We start from the raw sequence: 17,073 nt of genomic DNA on the forward strand, positions 1-17,073 counted from the left end.
CTCCAGCTCTGAAAGTATTCGACGCAGTACCCGCCGGGGGAAACAGAGGAAGATCTCCACTCCGTTGGAAGGACCAAGTGGAGAAGGACCTGGCTTCACTTAGACGACTGGCGCGCTGTTGTTAACTCGGCTATAATCGCGTCAGCGGTGTCTGCGCCAATCAAGAAGAAGAAGAATTAAGTTAAACTAGAAATATTTAAATTCATCCACATTTTTCACTTTTTGCAGGTTTTTTACCTAAGAAATCTTTATTTTAAAAATTACTTTTCACGCTCGTAGTGAACATCATTTACGTGCTAACAATTATGAGAAAATGGAGCGCTGCCATATGATAATAAGCAAATATTAGCGATTTCGATATAATTCCTCTTTCTTTATTTAGCAACGTTAGTTCTAATAAAAACAAGTTTGTCTGTAAATTATATTTCAAATAAAAATGAGCATAAACAATATTTCCATGCATATGGATTTCTTCTTATTTAAATTTAATAAACAACTAGGTAATATTATATAATAATATTACGTAATCAAATGCTTAGGTTGCCCGGGGTTATTTTTTTAGAGCACGTCCGAAGGAAGCAAATGCTGAAAGGAGTAATAAGCGAAAGTTCTGCAGTTACCCTGGGTATTGGCTCGACGAGGGTTATWTTTTTAAAGCGCGGCCGAAGGCCGCCAATGCAAAAAAGAATACTACGCGTAAGTACTTCTAGTCACACCGATTAATTATTAAATATAAATCACATATTGTACATGTAAAGTTGTCCACAAAAAATAGGAGTGACCACATGAGAACAATGAATAGTTAATTTTCATTAACAAAAATGTTTTTTTTTTYWWAATTTTTGCACAATGTAATTTGCTAAAGATCTATTAATATTTCGAGATTTCACCTATTTCAATTAAACATAAAAAAAATTTTATGTCGCAGTTTATATCATATAAACAAAAAAACTAGTTCCTCAAAAAAAAAAAAAAAAATAGGAGTATGTTATGTAATACGGGACTGTTCTATAATTTTAATATTATATATAATGGTTCCAAAGTTTCACAGAATATTAAAGTTACTAATATTCTTGAATAACCTGGATTTCTTTAACACAGCATCGCATCTCCGAGGCATGGAGTCTATGAGACCCTGGCAACATTTTATTGGTATTCCTTTCCTTGTCTCTTCCACTACTTGCCATAAAACTCTCGAATTTATTGGTTTTTCTTGAGCTACTTTCTTCTTGATATCTGTCCACAGGTTTTCAATGGGGTTGAGGTCAGGAGACTGAGTAGGTCACCAAATAACCTCAACTCAATTGGCACTAAACCATTTTTTTGCCTACTTGCTGGTATATTTATCAATGGCATATTTCATGAAGCATGTGTTAACATTACCTCATATAATATTTTGAYATATGGTCTTTGGTCCATGATTCCTTCAATTAAGTTAATTGGACCAACACCACAATATGAAAAACGACCACGTACCATGATTTGGCATCGTTATGTATAACGGTTTTTGTGGTAAACCGGGGATTATATTCTGAGTTGGGGGGACGTCGGACAAAGTTCCTAGAGCCTGTACTACCAAATAGCTACACTTTGGATTCATCTGACCATAATATGTTTCGCCATGTAGACGCAGGTCAGGAGCCATGCCCTTTTGCAAATTGTATGCGGGCTTCCATGTGTTTCTCTTTTAAGGGGGGTTTCTCGTGGACTTCTGGCAAATAATTTGTTCTGCTCCACAAGCCTACGAACAGTTTCAGTATTAACTGACAAATTTAGTTCGTCATGGATGCTCCGAGTTAAAGCAAAAGGATTAATTTTGCAGTAGCGTACCATATTGCGGTCGTCTGCAGTGTATGTTTTGCGCTTTTGTCTATAAGTTTCATTTTAGTTTTTATAATTTAAAGCATTTGCTATCATTTGAGGAAACAATTTTTTGGATCACTTTATAAGTTTTTCCTAGTTTACTCAATTTTTTTTATCGTTTTCCGCTTTTTCTCTGTACAATGATTTCCTCTACAGACTGGATAAAAACCYAATGATTAAATAAAATAATAACTAATTTAAATTGTTGCTAGATTATGGAACTATATTTACTTTTCGAATTTTGTGAAAAATAACCCTGGCCGAGCGCATACCCGGGTGCACTGAAGTACTTTCTCGGAGTACTCCTTTCTGCGTTGGCGGCCTTCGGCCGCGCTTTAAAAAAAATAACCCTGGCCGAGCGAATACCCGGGGGGACTGAAGTACTTTCACCGAGTACTCCTTTCTGCGTTAAAAATAAAAAAATATATTGAGTTTTTGTTGTTGTTGTTGTAACGGCAGAGTTCTGCCGAATTGACAGTCCTTGGCCGGATAAAAATCCGGGTCCGTTCCGGTTTTCGTAGACCCGACTGTCGTGGGAACGGATATTTGCTTTGGTTATTGAGTTTTTGTTATAAAGTGGCTATATTTGCGGGTTACCATGATCTCATATTGAAATAAAATTTGAATTTTCGCACTGTACTAATATACTTTACACTTCATAACGTAATATTATTATATAATATTACTAATACATGTATATAATATTAMTTATTTGCTTAATAAATTTAAAAAAGAAAATATCCATATGCATGAATGGACTAATTTTTGCGAAAAAAAAGAAATTTCAGCGAATTGCCTTATCATCACATGGCAGCGCTCCATTTCGTCGTAATTTTTGGTAAACAAATGGGGTTAAAACGAGTGTAAAATGTAATTTTTAAAATGCAGTTTTTTTAGGTAAAAACCCTGCTAAAAGTGTAAGATATGCAGTTATTTACAAGCTTGTAGTGTAATTTAATTAATATGAAATAAAAAATGTGAATGAAGTGTGTTTAAAGTGGTGAAATAGCGTCTTGAAATGTACGAATTTTGCGAATTTTTGAACTTTAATATCTCCTAAACTAAGCGTTTGCGGTACCTATAACCCTATATATTTTTTAATCAGGAGGACTTCCTCTTTCCAACGGTACCTTCAGATCGCGGCGCCAAAGAAATCGGAATTGTGCCAAAAATCTAATTAATGTAGAACAAGGAAAAAAAAAATAATAATAATAATAAGAAAATTGTTCAGAATCCTACATATTTGGTGTTTAAGATGCGGCAACGCTCGTTTTTCTCATAATTGTAAACAATCTAAGCTTTGTAACGACGAGTGTATTAAGTAATTTTTAAATTAATAAACTTAGGTAAAATATTACAAAATCAAATTGATATGTGAGCTTATTTCAATGTCTAGAGTTTATATTTAAATATACAGAATGAAAAAGTGACTAAATTTAGTGAAAGAGAAATACCATGTGTTATTAGTGCAAATTTTTGAACTTTTAGTCGTAAATATTTAAGTTATTTTTATATTATTTTTCGATATTCCTCCTCTGGAAAAGCTCTCCTATCCGCACATTCCCCATTTATACGGAAAATCGGTTTACCCCTCGGATGTCAACTTATTTAAATGTTTAAAACCAAAGTGAAAAAATTTAGTGAAACATTGTGAAACACTAAGTGTTATTAATACACATTTTTGAATATTTAATCGGGAATATTTAAAAAAATAATCTGGAGAAGCTGCCTTATCCAAAATTCGTGTTTTTTCCGACCGCCAAAGAAATTGGAATCGTGCCCCATACTTAATTATTCTAAGTTGGATATCTATTTAAATTTACTCAGCTCACCCAATTCACACCACGTTCTTTAAAGTGGGTGTAAATGGCAAAGATATTTCTAGTTGTTTTCATCCTGTGTATTTGTTTACATAGCCGAAGGTGTTGCAAAGAATAATATAATATAAACAAACGAATTAATTTTACTTAAAATGATAGCATATACTCACGTTTTTAAATATTCACTTAAATCTTTAATTGCTTCCGATCTAAATCCCCTTGCTTTTAAAATAGCTATTTTGCGCTTACGGGGAGCAGCGTTTGTTTCATCTTTCGAAATAATTTCATCTAACAAATCAGTTGCCTCCTCATACATCTGCAAAGCTTCTAAGCGCATAGCCTCAAACTTCATAACCCTCATACTTTCAGGAAATTCTATGTTTAGTGTTTCAATGCATTTCCCAGCAATATCTAACCGAGAAGTGTCGAATGCTGCAATTAGTACTTGCTCCAATATAAGATGCATCTCATTGCCAGTTTTTTGCACATGATTTTCCAATAGTGCTTCCCATAGTTGTATTACTTCATCACTCCGACGCTCATTGTCCTCACGCCACTTTCGAAACTGGTCACGAACATCTACCAATAATAAAATAGAGAAAATTTATTTATGAWCTACAATTGGTAAAACACGAAAATAATTTGTATTGCTTTTATAATTATTTAAATATTTCAAAAATTTTCACAAAACCTTTCCAACACATTTCTTTAAAATTATACGCCATTGTGTATGTTAAATTCAAGAACAATTATGTTCAGAGCAGAAATTATTGTTTAAAAGTCAGATTTATTAGATTTATACTATGTATCGAAAGATGGCGTACAGAAACTGATTTAGTGTGTTTACACACGAAATATTTTGTTGCTCGTTATGTCTTGAATACAATACTCGCGACAGACTGCAAACAAGATCTGTCAAATATTAAAATACCTACGTTCTTATGGACGGACCTATTTTGACAGCTGCACGACTACACGACTGCAGGCAGACAGTTGTCGTTCTCGCTAACTTCAATTTAATCCTATATTTTCCAATGACAGTAGGACCACAGTAGAGTTGACATTAGAATGGGAGATAGAGAGATGAGATAGAGTGGTGATGCCACTAATATGTAAAATGTAAAATTATTCACAGCTCTAACAAACTTGACGTTATTTCACAAATAAAAGCATAAAATAACTCTGTTACATCATTTGTAATAACAATTGATAATTTGAAACGAATAAATTTACCTATTTACTTATTATTAAAATTTCATTGAAGTGCAAGGTATTAGTATGGTACAAAGAAATTATGTAGATGCAAAATGGACAACTTGGTTGTTTTGTGTACATGCCGGCCGTTGTTATGTTGCTGCCCTCTCACAAACGTTTGTAGTAGGATTCACAACGCTGTTTTCAGTTCACTGTCGTGCTGCTGCAGTCTGCCGCGAGCATTGTGTTCCGCACATTATAGGCAAATTCACTTTTGGTTTTAAATTTTGTGTAATACTATGTTTGACGCGACATTGAAAACATTTTGAAAACACATTTGTATGTTGTGGAATGTAAGTTGTTCGGACCGACAATGTGTGTTTTCGATGAGTTTTCACTGACAACTATTGTGGGCACACAGCTAAGATACGGGGATTCTTTTGCTCTTGCAAGAYGACACAAAATGCAAAAATTATATACCGAAATATGCAACAAGGGTTTTGGACTAACATAKTTTACAGCCATTGCAAATAAATTTTTGAGTGTGTTCGTTGTGCCGTTGCACCAAGAAGAAAATTCTGCAATTGGTGCACCTTGCAAGGGTTTTGCAAGAACAAGAGAATCCCCTTCGTCGGCTATTACACGAAGCAACGTTTGTTGCGGCAACTCTTTGTTTAAGGGCGGGGGGCGACGAGGAGAGGAGAGTCGCACCGAGTTTCCAGTGTTCAGCAACTCGCTTTGTGTTCTTATTCGTAACAATTCGCTGCGACGTTTTTCTGCATTCGTGTTCTTTCTTTCGTAGTACATAGTTGCATTTGCGTATATTATTTTGAAATTAATATTTTGAATATATTTAATTTCATCTTTTGGTACGTAATTTGCAAATATGTATACAAATATACATAATATAATATAAATATTTAAGAAAATGGAGTATGACGAAAATATCGAATTAATTAAAGATATTGTGAAATGTATGGAGTAGCCWTACAAATTGATTCAGACGATAGTGAAGATCTGTTATATAACCTTTGTTTTAATTTTGAAYTATAAATAAAATGTATTTCTTAATTGACAGAACTGATTAATATATGTGATAGAGTGGCAAAAAATACCTATAAGGAAAAAGAAACGATAATGGGTTAAAGTAAAGAGTTGACAATGGGTTAAAGTAAACTGAAAGAGAATGAGAAAAAACCTCGAACAGATTTGCGCAACACAAGTTTCTCGTGTGAATGCAATGGGCAACGGCAGAAGAGAATCGCCCGAGAATCAGCAACAAAAGTTGCTTCGTGTAATGGCCGACTTAGCAGTGAGCAGCTGAATTTTTATATGGAATGTAAACAAATATCAAGTGACAATTTAGGGCCGGCAAAATATGCCTTCCAAAAAAATCGATTCAACTAGAGCAGACACCGATTATAAGGAGAGGAATGTAAGTTTTCAAGTAGTTTTTAGCGAAAACTGTGTTTTCGTTTGACAGATTTTACATGGACGAAAACACAAGTTTTTATGCTTTTCTTTGCAAAACAACATTAGGTTTGAATAATTTTACATTTTGCATATTAGTGGCATCACTCTTTACTGTCGCCGGCTAATTTAAAAATATTTTCAAGTTATTGAGAGCGACAACTAATAGTCTGCAGTCATGTAGTCGTGCAGCTGTGTAAATAACTGTGTCCTTAATAACGTATGTATTTTAATATTTGACAAAAGTCGCTTGTAGCCTGTCCGGCTCTATGTGTTCAGCACATCAGTAAAAAGTGAGATATCACCCAAGAGAAATCGGTATTGTAGATGTTCTATGACCACAAATTGCTATTAAGCGAAAACGTATATAGTACGCACTAAATTAATATWCCGAATTTGGTTTAGGGGATCGGGATAAACAATGTGTATCTTACCTTTCAAACTAACTCAACTAAACTTGAAGAAAAAAAGCTTTCTTATCACTTCTTCATATGCTGTGGAAAGCTTATGACAATAACAACGCCCTCACTCCTTATAATTGTTAGCCACAAGCATTAAACTTCACAACCAAGATGATAGTGAAGAGCTTTATAGGAGCAGGTATACAAATTGAACAATGGGCGTGGGTCTGTCCACCTATAGGTGAAACCCAATATCTCAGAAACTACCCGACCAATTGCAAATACTATGCTAAATCGGACAAAAACCACTTCTACTTCCCATACAACACTACTTTAAGTTCCATCTGATTCTTTTACTTCCACTATACAAATCAAACACTAATGGATATGTCGATATAAAACTTTGCACAAGTAGGGAACTTAAGGCTTTAATCTTCTGAAAAATATGGTTTCAGAGGTTAAAAACATAAATCTTAATACACCGACAGAAATACTGACCAAGGAATACATGTTTTATTTTAAGAAATGTGTTGCTTTTTGTCATATTTTTCGCGCAGATCACACTTTTCTCACATAAAACAAGTATTCTTCGGTCAATATTACCTTGTCATGCCTTGTGTCATATATTTCGTATATTGACACACTTTTCTTACAATAAATCCACCCTACAAGACGGTTAAACGTTTTTTTTTTTTGTTGGCTTATACAAAGTATACAATTCCCACGACTCCCGGTTCTACGTACCGGAATTGTCTCGAATTTTATCCGACCAAAGGCTGTTTTTTCGGCAATCTAACCCCGGTAGGATCGCTGAGTACTAATTTGTGTTTGTGGACCATGCGTTACGTGGTCCTATGTTGCCTGCGTAATACTGCGACCCAAGCCTCTACGGCTGTGCAATATGCACATAGTTCGCGCGCCACGCCGCCACTCAACCTGAGTGGCSAACAGATGGCCTCCACGGTCAGGAGCTCACACAGGCAACATAGCTCCCACTCTGACTTGTCCCCCCCTCCCCCAAACTTTCATCCCGTGTGTTCCGYGTGTCAGACCGTCATACGTCGGAATGTAACATCTGTCAAGTGCAATTTCTGCACTGGCTGGTGTCACTTCACGGCGTGTTCCGGCCTGCGCACCACACGTGAGAGGAGTGACTCCTACGTTGCCCCATGCTGCAGGAGTCTGGACGCGCAACACACTACAGTGGCGTCGATTACTCCAATTTAACTGCAACGGACTCCAGACCAAGATCGAGGAGATAGTTGCACATAAGAATCGGGAACGTGTATTGATAGCTGCGGTCTAAAAAACTAAGTTAAAAAGCCGCTCAGATCTTCTGAGTTGTGCCGGTTTCAACGTTTTACGTAAAGATCGCGAGCGAGATAATGGTAGYGGCCTAGCCTTCATATTACACAACTCCGTGTAGTATCGTCTAATCGATGAGTACATCGACCGCAGGGATACTACCCTAGAATGTCAGGGCATAGCTATCCGGTCAGGCGATGTCGAGCTCGAAATATTTAATATATGCATCCCCCCAGTTACATGTTGCCCTACAAGATATAACCTGAATATAGGTGCGCTACTTCGTGGTGAAAACCGTTTGGTGCTAATGGACTTGAACGCGCAAGACGATCTTTGGCCTGTCAAATGATCGTAGGGGGATGGAGCTGGCRGAACAGATTGACGATTTGACATTCTGCACAATGAATGATGAAGCCTCCACCAGAGTTATGGGCACTTGTACTAGCTCGCCCGATATTACAATCGCTAGGGGTGGTCTGATAAATAGCATAACCTCCCGATTTCGTTTCAGTGGACAACCGCACCTACATTAACTTTAAAAAAGCTAATTGGGTCGGCATCACAGAATTTACCGAGAGCACCTTCAACGCTCTACCTATTCCTACGGACATATGCATTGGCGAACGTCAATACCGCAAAGTGATCGCAGCAGTTACCACTCGCTTCATCCCGGCTGGAAGAATAGCGGAAATACGCCCCAATTTCCCCTTACGCCATGCCGATCCCGGAGATCCCCGAATAAGTGATTTCAATTTGTAAATTCGGTGTATGGTAAACCACCATAAGCGGACGAAATGGATAGAGCACCTGAAGTCCTGCAACCTCTCCACCGGCGTGAGTAAGCTGTGGGCTACTGTTAAAGCTTTGTCTAACTCGAAGAGACATGACGACCGAGTTGAAATTCAATTCAACGATCATGTGCGGGTCCTCGGAACCGATGAAGTGCGCGAGCTATCTTAGCCGGCAGTTTACACTGCATTCTTCGGTAGACAAAGCCAAGAGATGTGTTAACCGACGGCTGCGCAAAATGCCAAACAACTGCGGGCCGCTTGCTTTCACCGATGAAGAGGTTCAGAGTGTCATCAAAAAAGCAAAATCATCCAAATCCATTGGCGCTGATGGAATCAGCATGCTAATGCTAAACCTCACCAAGGTCCTCAACCTGTCACTGACCACTCTTCAAATACCCGATGTGTGGAAAATCGGAAGAGTGGTCCCACTACTGAAACCTGGGAAACCCGCCAACAAAGGGGAATCTTGTCGCCCGATAACGCTCCTCTCCCCAGTAGTGAAGATACTGGAGGCCTTGTTTCTCCCAACTTTCACTCACCTCCTGAGCCCAGCCAGTCACCAGCATGGATTCCGAAAAGTGCACAGCCCCACCACGGCACTTAGCGTCATAAACGCACAGATATAATAATTCGTGGCTTCAACCAGAAGCCACCCTTTGAGAGAACGAACCTCGTAGCGTTGGACTTGTTAAAAGCTTTGGACACAGTCAACCACACAACGCTAAAGCAGGACATTGAAAAAACTAGGCTTCCTCCAGGGTTAAAGAGGCGGAACATGAATTATTTGAGCGGTTGTCAGTCATCCGTACTATTTCGAGGTAAAACATCCAAACTGAGAAGAATTAAACAGGAGGTTCCGCAGGGTGGTGTCCTCTCCCCGCTACTGTTTAACTTCTACATCTGGAAACTCTCGCAACCACCAGAGGGGGTTTCCATAACCTCGTAAGCTGATGACTGACAATATTGATGTCGGGCAATGGAATCGATGGCATATCTTCGAAAGTAAACAACTACCTCTCCGACCTTTCTCGTTTCCTCACTGCACGAAACCTCACACTTTCCCCCACCAAATCCACAGCGACCATATTCATGAACTGGACGAAGGAGTATAGACTTGAGCTTAATATTGCAGTCGATGGAGTAAAAATTCCGACTGTCACAGCCCCACTACCATTTTAGGCGTAACTTTCGATAGTCTATGCTTCTTCTCAATATGGTCGCCTGGATGCAGTGGAACGCAGAGGAGCCATCAACACCTTCACCGACTCCCTTCCCGTGAATGACGTTCTTGGAGTCAAACCACCACCTATTGCAGATGAAGAGCTCCAGTTGGCGCGAGAAACGTTCCCAATCTATGTCCTGCATGCAACCAGTCCTCGCATGATACTGGCCACCTTTTTGCATGCCCTATTAACCCTACTCATCTAACACCCTCTTCCCGTTGGCCCGACCCCGTCGAAACAGCACATTTCCTGGGCCTCCAGTTACATGATCTCGACAACAACGCAAATGACCCTTACCACCCAATCGGGGATTAGATAACMGTTAAAACAACAACAACAGCAACGGGTAAAAGTTATAGTGGAATTCTGTAAGCAGTCTCTAGTCACTAGTCACTATTTGAGACATTTTGAGGTAAAGTCTCAATTTGTGCCTAATTACTATTGACTAAACAGTCTCTAGCGGTAGTTAGCAGGTCACAAAACTAAAAAGAACTCTTGTTTGCCATTTTGAATATACTGAATAGAATTTAACTTAAAATCTCAAATTTAGAGACTTGAGACTGTATAACAGTACAATATCGAACGTTTAACTTGCAAGATGGGTATCTGTTAGCGAACGACTTGTTATTGTTCACCTTTGCATAAGCCCTATTCTGGGAAAACCTCACAAGTGATTTGTTAGGAAAAATTTTTGAGGTTCGTTGTGAGGTTAACAGCCTTAAAGGGGCCATACACGAGATACGTTCGATCTGTGTGAATTTGTTTCGCCCATACACGACACACAAATCCATTTTGCGTTCGTTCTTYACAGTGAACATGTACGACAGGCAAGCGATAGATTTCTTGGAATTTTTCTAACGTAGCACTTTTATCTATTTTTTTGTATTTGTCAATAAGTTATTCCATCTTTAATTTTGCTCAATTTTATTTTTATATATATCACGTCTCGTTTCCCAAATTGCTAACTAATTTTTTTAAGATCAATAATTTCTGATACGAAATCTTTATTAATGCGGTAGTCTGCTTTGGAAGCTTAAAACAATCGTTTTTTTTTTTTTGCCGAAATCTCTTTAAAAACTGTCAAAATATATCCAYAAAGTTATAGATGGGAATTCGAAATATTATCGAAGCTAGAAGGGAAATACTAACCGAGCGTCTAGCAGATATATGAGCGCTTGGGTAAAAAGCTAAAAGTTTTAAGCGTGATTTCTCGGTTTTTAATTTTTACGATTAGTCTTAATTGACGGGCAGGATACGAAAAAACTAAACGTCGTATAGAATTGGAGCAAAGTTTTTTATCTTTGGCATTAAATTATCTTCTATTTAAACTGAAAAATAAATAAAAAAGTTAAGTTTGAACACATGTATGTTTAAACAATATAAAGTAAAATTTTTTTTGGTCAAAAACTACTTTCTTTCAAATTTTAAAATTTTTTAGAATTTTACACTTTTTTTTTAAATTTCCTAGTTTAACTTGAACATAAGTTATTAACAAATATGAATCTCTTTAAATATTTTGTTTTCGATAGCAATTGCGAATTGCATCCTGCCTTCCGTCCGAAAAATGCAGAATGTCAAAGATATATATGTATATAAAGCCTTGAAATTTCGCTTGAATCAATTAATTCTTTCCCTCCCAACTCTCCCTCTAACATTTAACAATGTTCGTCCGCGATCTTCACTGTTCGGCGACACCAGAGAAATGAGATTTTTTGTGCACACAGAGCCATAAACGACACACATGTGCGCACACCGATCGTAAAAAATAAAACATTTTCGCGAACATGGACATGTATGCCCACAAGCCCATACACTAGTAAACCGCATGCGCATATGTGTGTCGTGTATAGCTACTTTTATTCTCGTCCCCTCACTAAAAACACTACCAACAATATTGTGAGGTTTTGTGAGAGGGGGTGATTTCAAAAACACAAATGCTCGCAATTATCTCACAAATTTGTGATGTCTGAAAACAAGCCTCACAATGCTCAATCGGTTGTGATTGTTTTGTTAATTTCAATGTTTTTAAAGAAATGTGGAATTATTTTATTTAAATAGAATGGAGGAAGTATTTCAAAAGCGTTATCTATTATAAATATAAGTATTTGCTTATTACAATAAATATGTCACTAACGGATTTTGTACATTTTACTTCCTTCTGAGTATAAATAAAAGAAATATACATATTTAGGTTTAAAAAAATTTGGACAATATTGGATTTTATTTTTAAATATGTATGTATATATTATTTGATACATGCGCGAAAAAAATCTATTCATACTTAAATTATATACATTTTGAAATCCTAAAAATAAATTAAATTATATATGCACCATATTTACAAACATAATTGTTGATTACGAGTAATTTCCACACACTCAACTTTTTTAATTTTATCAAATAGGAGAAATCACAATAATTCCGCATGAATTTCAGAAGTTTGTTTTATTAAAACGGAGTTTAGATGTTTGATACAACAATTCCGCAAGAATTTTACAAGATGGTTTTAATAAAAAGGAATTTAGATGTTTGATACAAATTTTTAATACGCATTTTTTTCTTTTCAAAAAACTGAATATTCGCATAAATTAGAACTCGAGGCATGAGTAGCACGGCTTTCGTCTGCGGATCGCAAAAAAGAAGTAACGAGCTTGTTTCTCCGTACTTTTTGTTCCCTTTTTGCTGTGGTGGAAAATGCTGTGGTATCGTAGTTATGTGTGATGTGTGGGATTGTAGGTGATGTCGATGTGAGTGTGGTGAATGTAGCGGATTAGTCACGTATATTTTTAAGCGGTGAATGTAAAGTGCTATTGATGCGGGATTATTGCTGTGGTTAGGTGTTCGGTGACTGAAGCTCATGTAGACAATAATTTTGTCGAAATTACTTAAATATAAATACATATGTATATTTCTTTTTATTCATAAGGAAGTAAAATGAGAATAGGGCTGTAAGCTATTTTTATTCTTGTTCATAGTTGGAAAAAGTAACACATCGCCATTTCTTCAATGTTCCATTAGATAGACTAATTGTGAATATGGAACGCTGTCTTATCCTAAGTTACATCTTATATGTGTATCTTGTTTGTTGTGTTTTGGTTAACAGAATGACATACATTGGTTATCAAATCGGTTAACAATCCCTAAAATTGTTTAAAACAGCAACATTCATCATACGAAATGTTTGAATGTTTAAGAATGAGACGCACATACTGACAATGAATCCTATACAAATTGACGCCATTGTTACAAATATTTTATTAAAAACCCGAATAATTGGAAGAAGAAGTATTAAATATTTTTGATATATTATTGAAATTTTATGTAGCAGTCATTGTAYAATTGCGAAATTACGACCAAGTGCCATGAGGACCTGTTATAGCAGGCTTCTAACAACTTCTCTCAAATCTGCCATCAGTAGCAGCAGATTCCCAGGCTAATTCAATAAAAAAAGCTGCAGTTATTAAAAAATCGTGGATCTTACGAACACCATGCAACAATTCGACGTAAATATGTATGCTGTAAGATTTGGGTGAGTCTCCGTGTGCATACAGCACGCTAAAAAGAGAAAAACAAGAGTAGCTAGTAATCTCAATAAGAAAATGCGATTGACTCCATAGTGAAGAATGTACGCCAAATGATTTACAGAACCACTATTATTGAATGTGGCTGTATGTACCTAGTGTTACAAAGAGTTTTTATTGTTTCCATTTTTATTTTTTTAGTTTCGATAATAGTTGATTTGTGATACGGGTTTGCAGCAACCATTAGGAACCTTGGCGAAGATGTGCTGCTGTGTCATCAAACAACATAACATTGTGTGTACATATATGTAGGTATATGTAAGTACTTCATTATTTGTTGTTCCTAAAAATGTATGGAATTGCTTCTAATTGCAGATAGAAATTCTGATGTATGCAGTTACATACATATATAAAATGTGCGTCGCTTGGCCAATACACTTAGAAGAAAAAATGGACCATTTTTTTTTACAGCATTTGCGGACGAGCTATTAGCTGCTGTAAGTGTAATGTTTCTGAAAATTGTTTTTCATATTATTATTTCACACGTATACTACATATTCATTCATTAAAGTCCCGGCTGAATTTCTCAAAACTAAGGGTGTTTGTGTACCAGAAGCTCATTCGACATTTCCTTATTCAAACGACACAGTTGTGTTGAAAGCGGTAGCACCTATGCAAGTTGGTGAAGAAATTTGCATATCCTACTTGGATGAGTACCAGCTGGAGCACACAAAATTAAGTAGTAACTATAGTATTTATTTTTAAAGTTTAATATAGATGCCTAAACAAATACAGACAAAATATAATTTAATTCTTTCTATTCTTTTTAAATATTTGGAAATTTCGGAGCAAACATCTCAAATGGGTACAAATCACTATTATTATTTTATATAAATTACTCAATATTAATAGTTCAAATTAAATAAATTACTGGAAATTTTGGAAAAAAAAGAAACTAAAAATATAACTTTTATGTATAAACATGTAAACCTCAAAAAAGAAGTAAAAATAAATTAAATAAAAATTTCAATTGATTTATTCGTAAGGAAAAGGTTGACTGATACGACCAATGAACAACCAAACAAATATCCCATAGCAAGCGCGATGACCGTTGTGACCGTAACCTACCGACAAGTTTTCTGTAAAACATAGTTGACCATAAGAAGAACCTAACTAGTTTACAAAAGCAAACAAAAAAGATATTCCAAGTGAAGCCAAGGACCATAAATCTTTCGCAGAACTTTCTCTTCAAAACCTAAAACATCGACTCATCAGTTGATGTCATCGTCCAATCCTCTGCACCATGGAGCAGGACGGGAATTACGAGCGACTTATAGAGTTTGGCATTTGTTCGTCGAGAGAGGACTTTATTTCTCAACTTTTATTCTCAATTGCCTTAGCCGAAGTACCACCTGTTGGCAAGAGTTATCCTGGTTTTGTTTATGCTGGTTCCCAAATATACGAAACTATCTACAACTTCAAAGTTCTGATTGTCACTAGTGACATTAGAGCCAAGTCGCGAGTGCGAGGACTGTTTGTTTGATGACAGGAGATATTCGTCTTGCTATCGTTCACTGCCAGATCCATCTGCTTTGCTTCCTTGTCCAGTCTGGAGAAAGCAGAACTAACGACTTGAGTGTTGASGCTGATGATATTAATATCATCGGAATACGCCAGCAGCTGTACACTTTTATAGAAGATGGTACCTTCTCTATGTAGTTTTGCAGCTCGAATTATTATCTAAAGCAGCAGGTTGAAGAATTCGCACGATAGGGAGTCGCCTTGTCTGAAACCTCGTTTGGTATCGAACGGGTCGTAGAAGTTCTTCCCTATTCTGACGGAGCTTTTAGTGTTGCTCAACGTCAGTTTACACAGCCGTATTAGTTTGGCAGGGATACCAAATTCAGACATCGCGGCATAAAGGCTGCTTCGTTTCGTGGTCTCGAAAGCAGCATTGAAATCACGGGTTTTTTCCAAGATGTGGCGCGTGGCGAATATCTGATTTGCCAGGTCTAAAGCCACACTGATAAGGTCCAATCAATTTGTTCACGGTGGACTTTAATCATTCACACAATACGATCGATAGACGGCGTAGATTGTGTCTCGAAAATACGCTTGTTGGCAAAGACAGACTCGGGGAGATGGTGTTTGCTTTTATGAACGAAGCGAGTTTGCCTGTTGAAAGTGCGCTTGCGTTCATGAATGAAAAAGTTGTTGTAGTGTGTTATTCTACAAACTTGGCTTGTGACGCTGCTGATGCTATTTGAAACGATTGTTGTTTTTGTATAACAGTATTTGTAATTTTTGCGGGTGACATATCTACAGGTGTACGCATATAAGTATGTAAGATGCTATTTCAAACGATTGTTGTTTTTGTAAAGAACTGTTTGTAGTTTCTGCGGGTGACATACATAYCTACATGTGAACGCATAGAAGAATGTACATATGTTGTGTACGCGTTATTTGTGTGCCAATGCGCGCACATGTTATTATTGCTAAGTGATAATATGATTTGAATTCACGAAAGCGAACATAAACACATGCGTATGTAGGTATGTGCGGTCATGATACATGTGAATATGAGATTTTAATGACAAAATGTACTATTAATGTACATTTATCACAACTGTAAGATATTTAATTGTTTTAATAATATTATGATAGTTTGTTATATACATACATATATAATGAAGTATACACATAAGTATGAATATATCAAATACAAAAAATAATTAAAAAATATTCTTTATTTTCACATTAACTACGAATATTACTTTGAAAAAGTAATTTAATTCAAATGTATTCAATTGCACCTGTATATATGCACAAACCATATCATATGTATACACATGTTTGCAAAAGAGCGAACATACGTCTGTTAGAGCAATATATAGTTTTGAGCATAATTTTTATTTCATCCTTTTTTTTTTATGAATAACACATAGGTAAGTTATGCGCTAAGAAAAATAGTTGTTACCCTTAACTGACTGTAAAGTTATTTAATAATGAACTGCGAATTTAATAAATTTTTCCAAAAAATTTATATTTTTAGTTTAATATTCTTAATTTGCAAAAAAAAATTTAACACAATAGATTTTCGAATAAGCGAAGTCTTAAATGTAATAAATTAATACAAGCAGAAATCAAAATATCATTGCTCATAATAAATTTATTATTTTAATGGGTATATAAAATTTATGCTACAATTAATATAGTCCGAAAATATGAAATCTTGTTTTTGTAAGAAATGCACTTGTAGAAAAAAGTATATTTCTACTTTTTTTATTTTTCAAATAAATTTGTTTCACAAATACATATGTACATATGTATATGTATAAATTTAAAGAGTTCAAGGATGCCCCACTTATTCCAGTGTGAGAACGCCTCAAAGTAAGCGTTTTTTATAAGATTTTCCATTATGGCCAGATCGCACCAAATAAGAATTTTTAATTACATTTAAATTAAAATACCCAACATTTATTACG

The 17,073-nt window shown here is 36.0% G+C and overlaps 1 protein-coding gene, 1 long non-coding RNA gene and 1 pseudogene across 7 annotated transcripts in view; 2 read left to right on the forward strand and 1 right to left on the reverse strand.

Annotated features, from left to right (window-relative positions):
* LOC108975309 (ER membrane protein complex subunit 2-like) overlaps positions 1–4,538 on the reverse strand; it is a 77,223-nt gene extending 72,685 nt beyond the window's left edge. For 3 of the 5 annotated variants that reach the window (XM_018943695.1, XM_018943696.1, XM_018943697.1), the window contains exons 1-2: positions 4,375–4,536; positions 3,854–4,262 (exon numbers count right to left, since the gene is read on the reverse strand). In XM_018943695.1, the coding sequence (XP_018799240.1) occupies positions 3,854–4,262; positions 4,375–4,408 (443 nt within the window). In that variant the 5' untranslated portion in view covers positions 4,409–4,536. Of the gene's footprint in view, positions 1–3,853; positions 4,263–4,374 lie in introns of all 5 variants that reach the window. The other 2 variants (XM_018943693.1, XM_018943698.1) reach the window with 2 other exon arrangements.
* A 3,874-nt stretch (positions 4,539–8,412) lies between these two features.
* LOC108975307 lies at positions 8,413–9,694 on the forward strand (annotated as a pseudogene).
* A 3,181-nt stretch (positions 9,695–12,875) lies between these two features.
* Positions 12,876–14,399, forward strand: LOC108975308. 2 transcript variants are annotated; one of them, XR_001993860.1, is made up of 4 exons: positions 12,876–13,596; positions 13,790–13,906; positions 13,964–14,085; positions 14,160–14,399. It is a non-coding gene; the product is annotated as an uncharacterized LOC108975308 (long non-coding RNA). The 2 variants fall into 2 exon arrangements; XR_001993861.1 differs by having other exon boundaries at positions 13,790–13,896.
* The last annotated feature ends 2,674 nt before the right edge of the window (positions 14,400–17,073 follow it).

Source organism: Bactrocera latifrons, unplaced genomic scaffold (genome assembly GCF_001853355.1).
Source record: "Bactrocera latifrons isolate USDA-ARS-PBARC rearing strain unplaced genomic scaffold, ASM185335v1 scaffold_634, whole genome shotgun sequence".
Classification (NCBI taxonomy): domain Eukaryota; kingdom Metazoa; phylum Arthropoda; class Insecta; order Diptera; family Tephritidae; genus Bactrocera; species Bactrocera latifrons.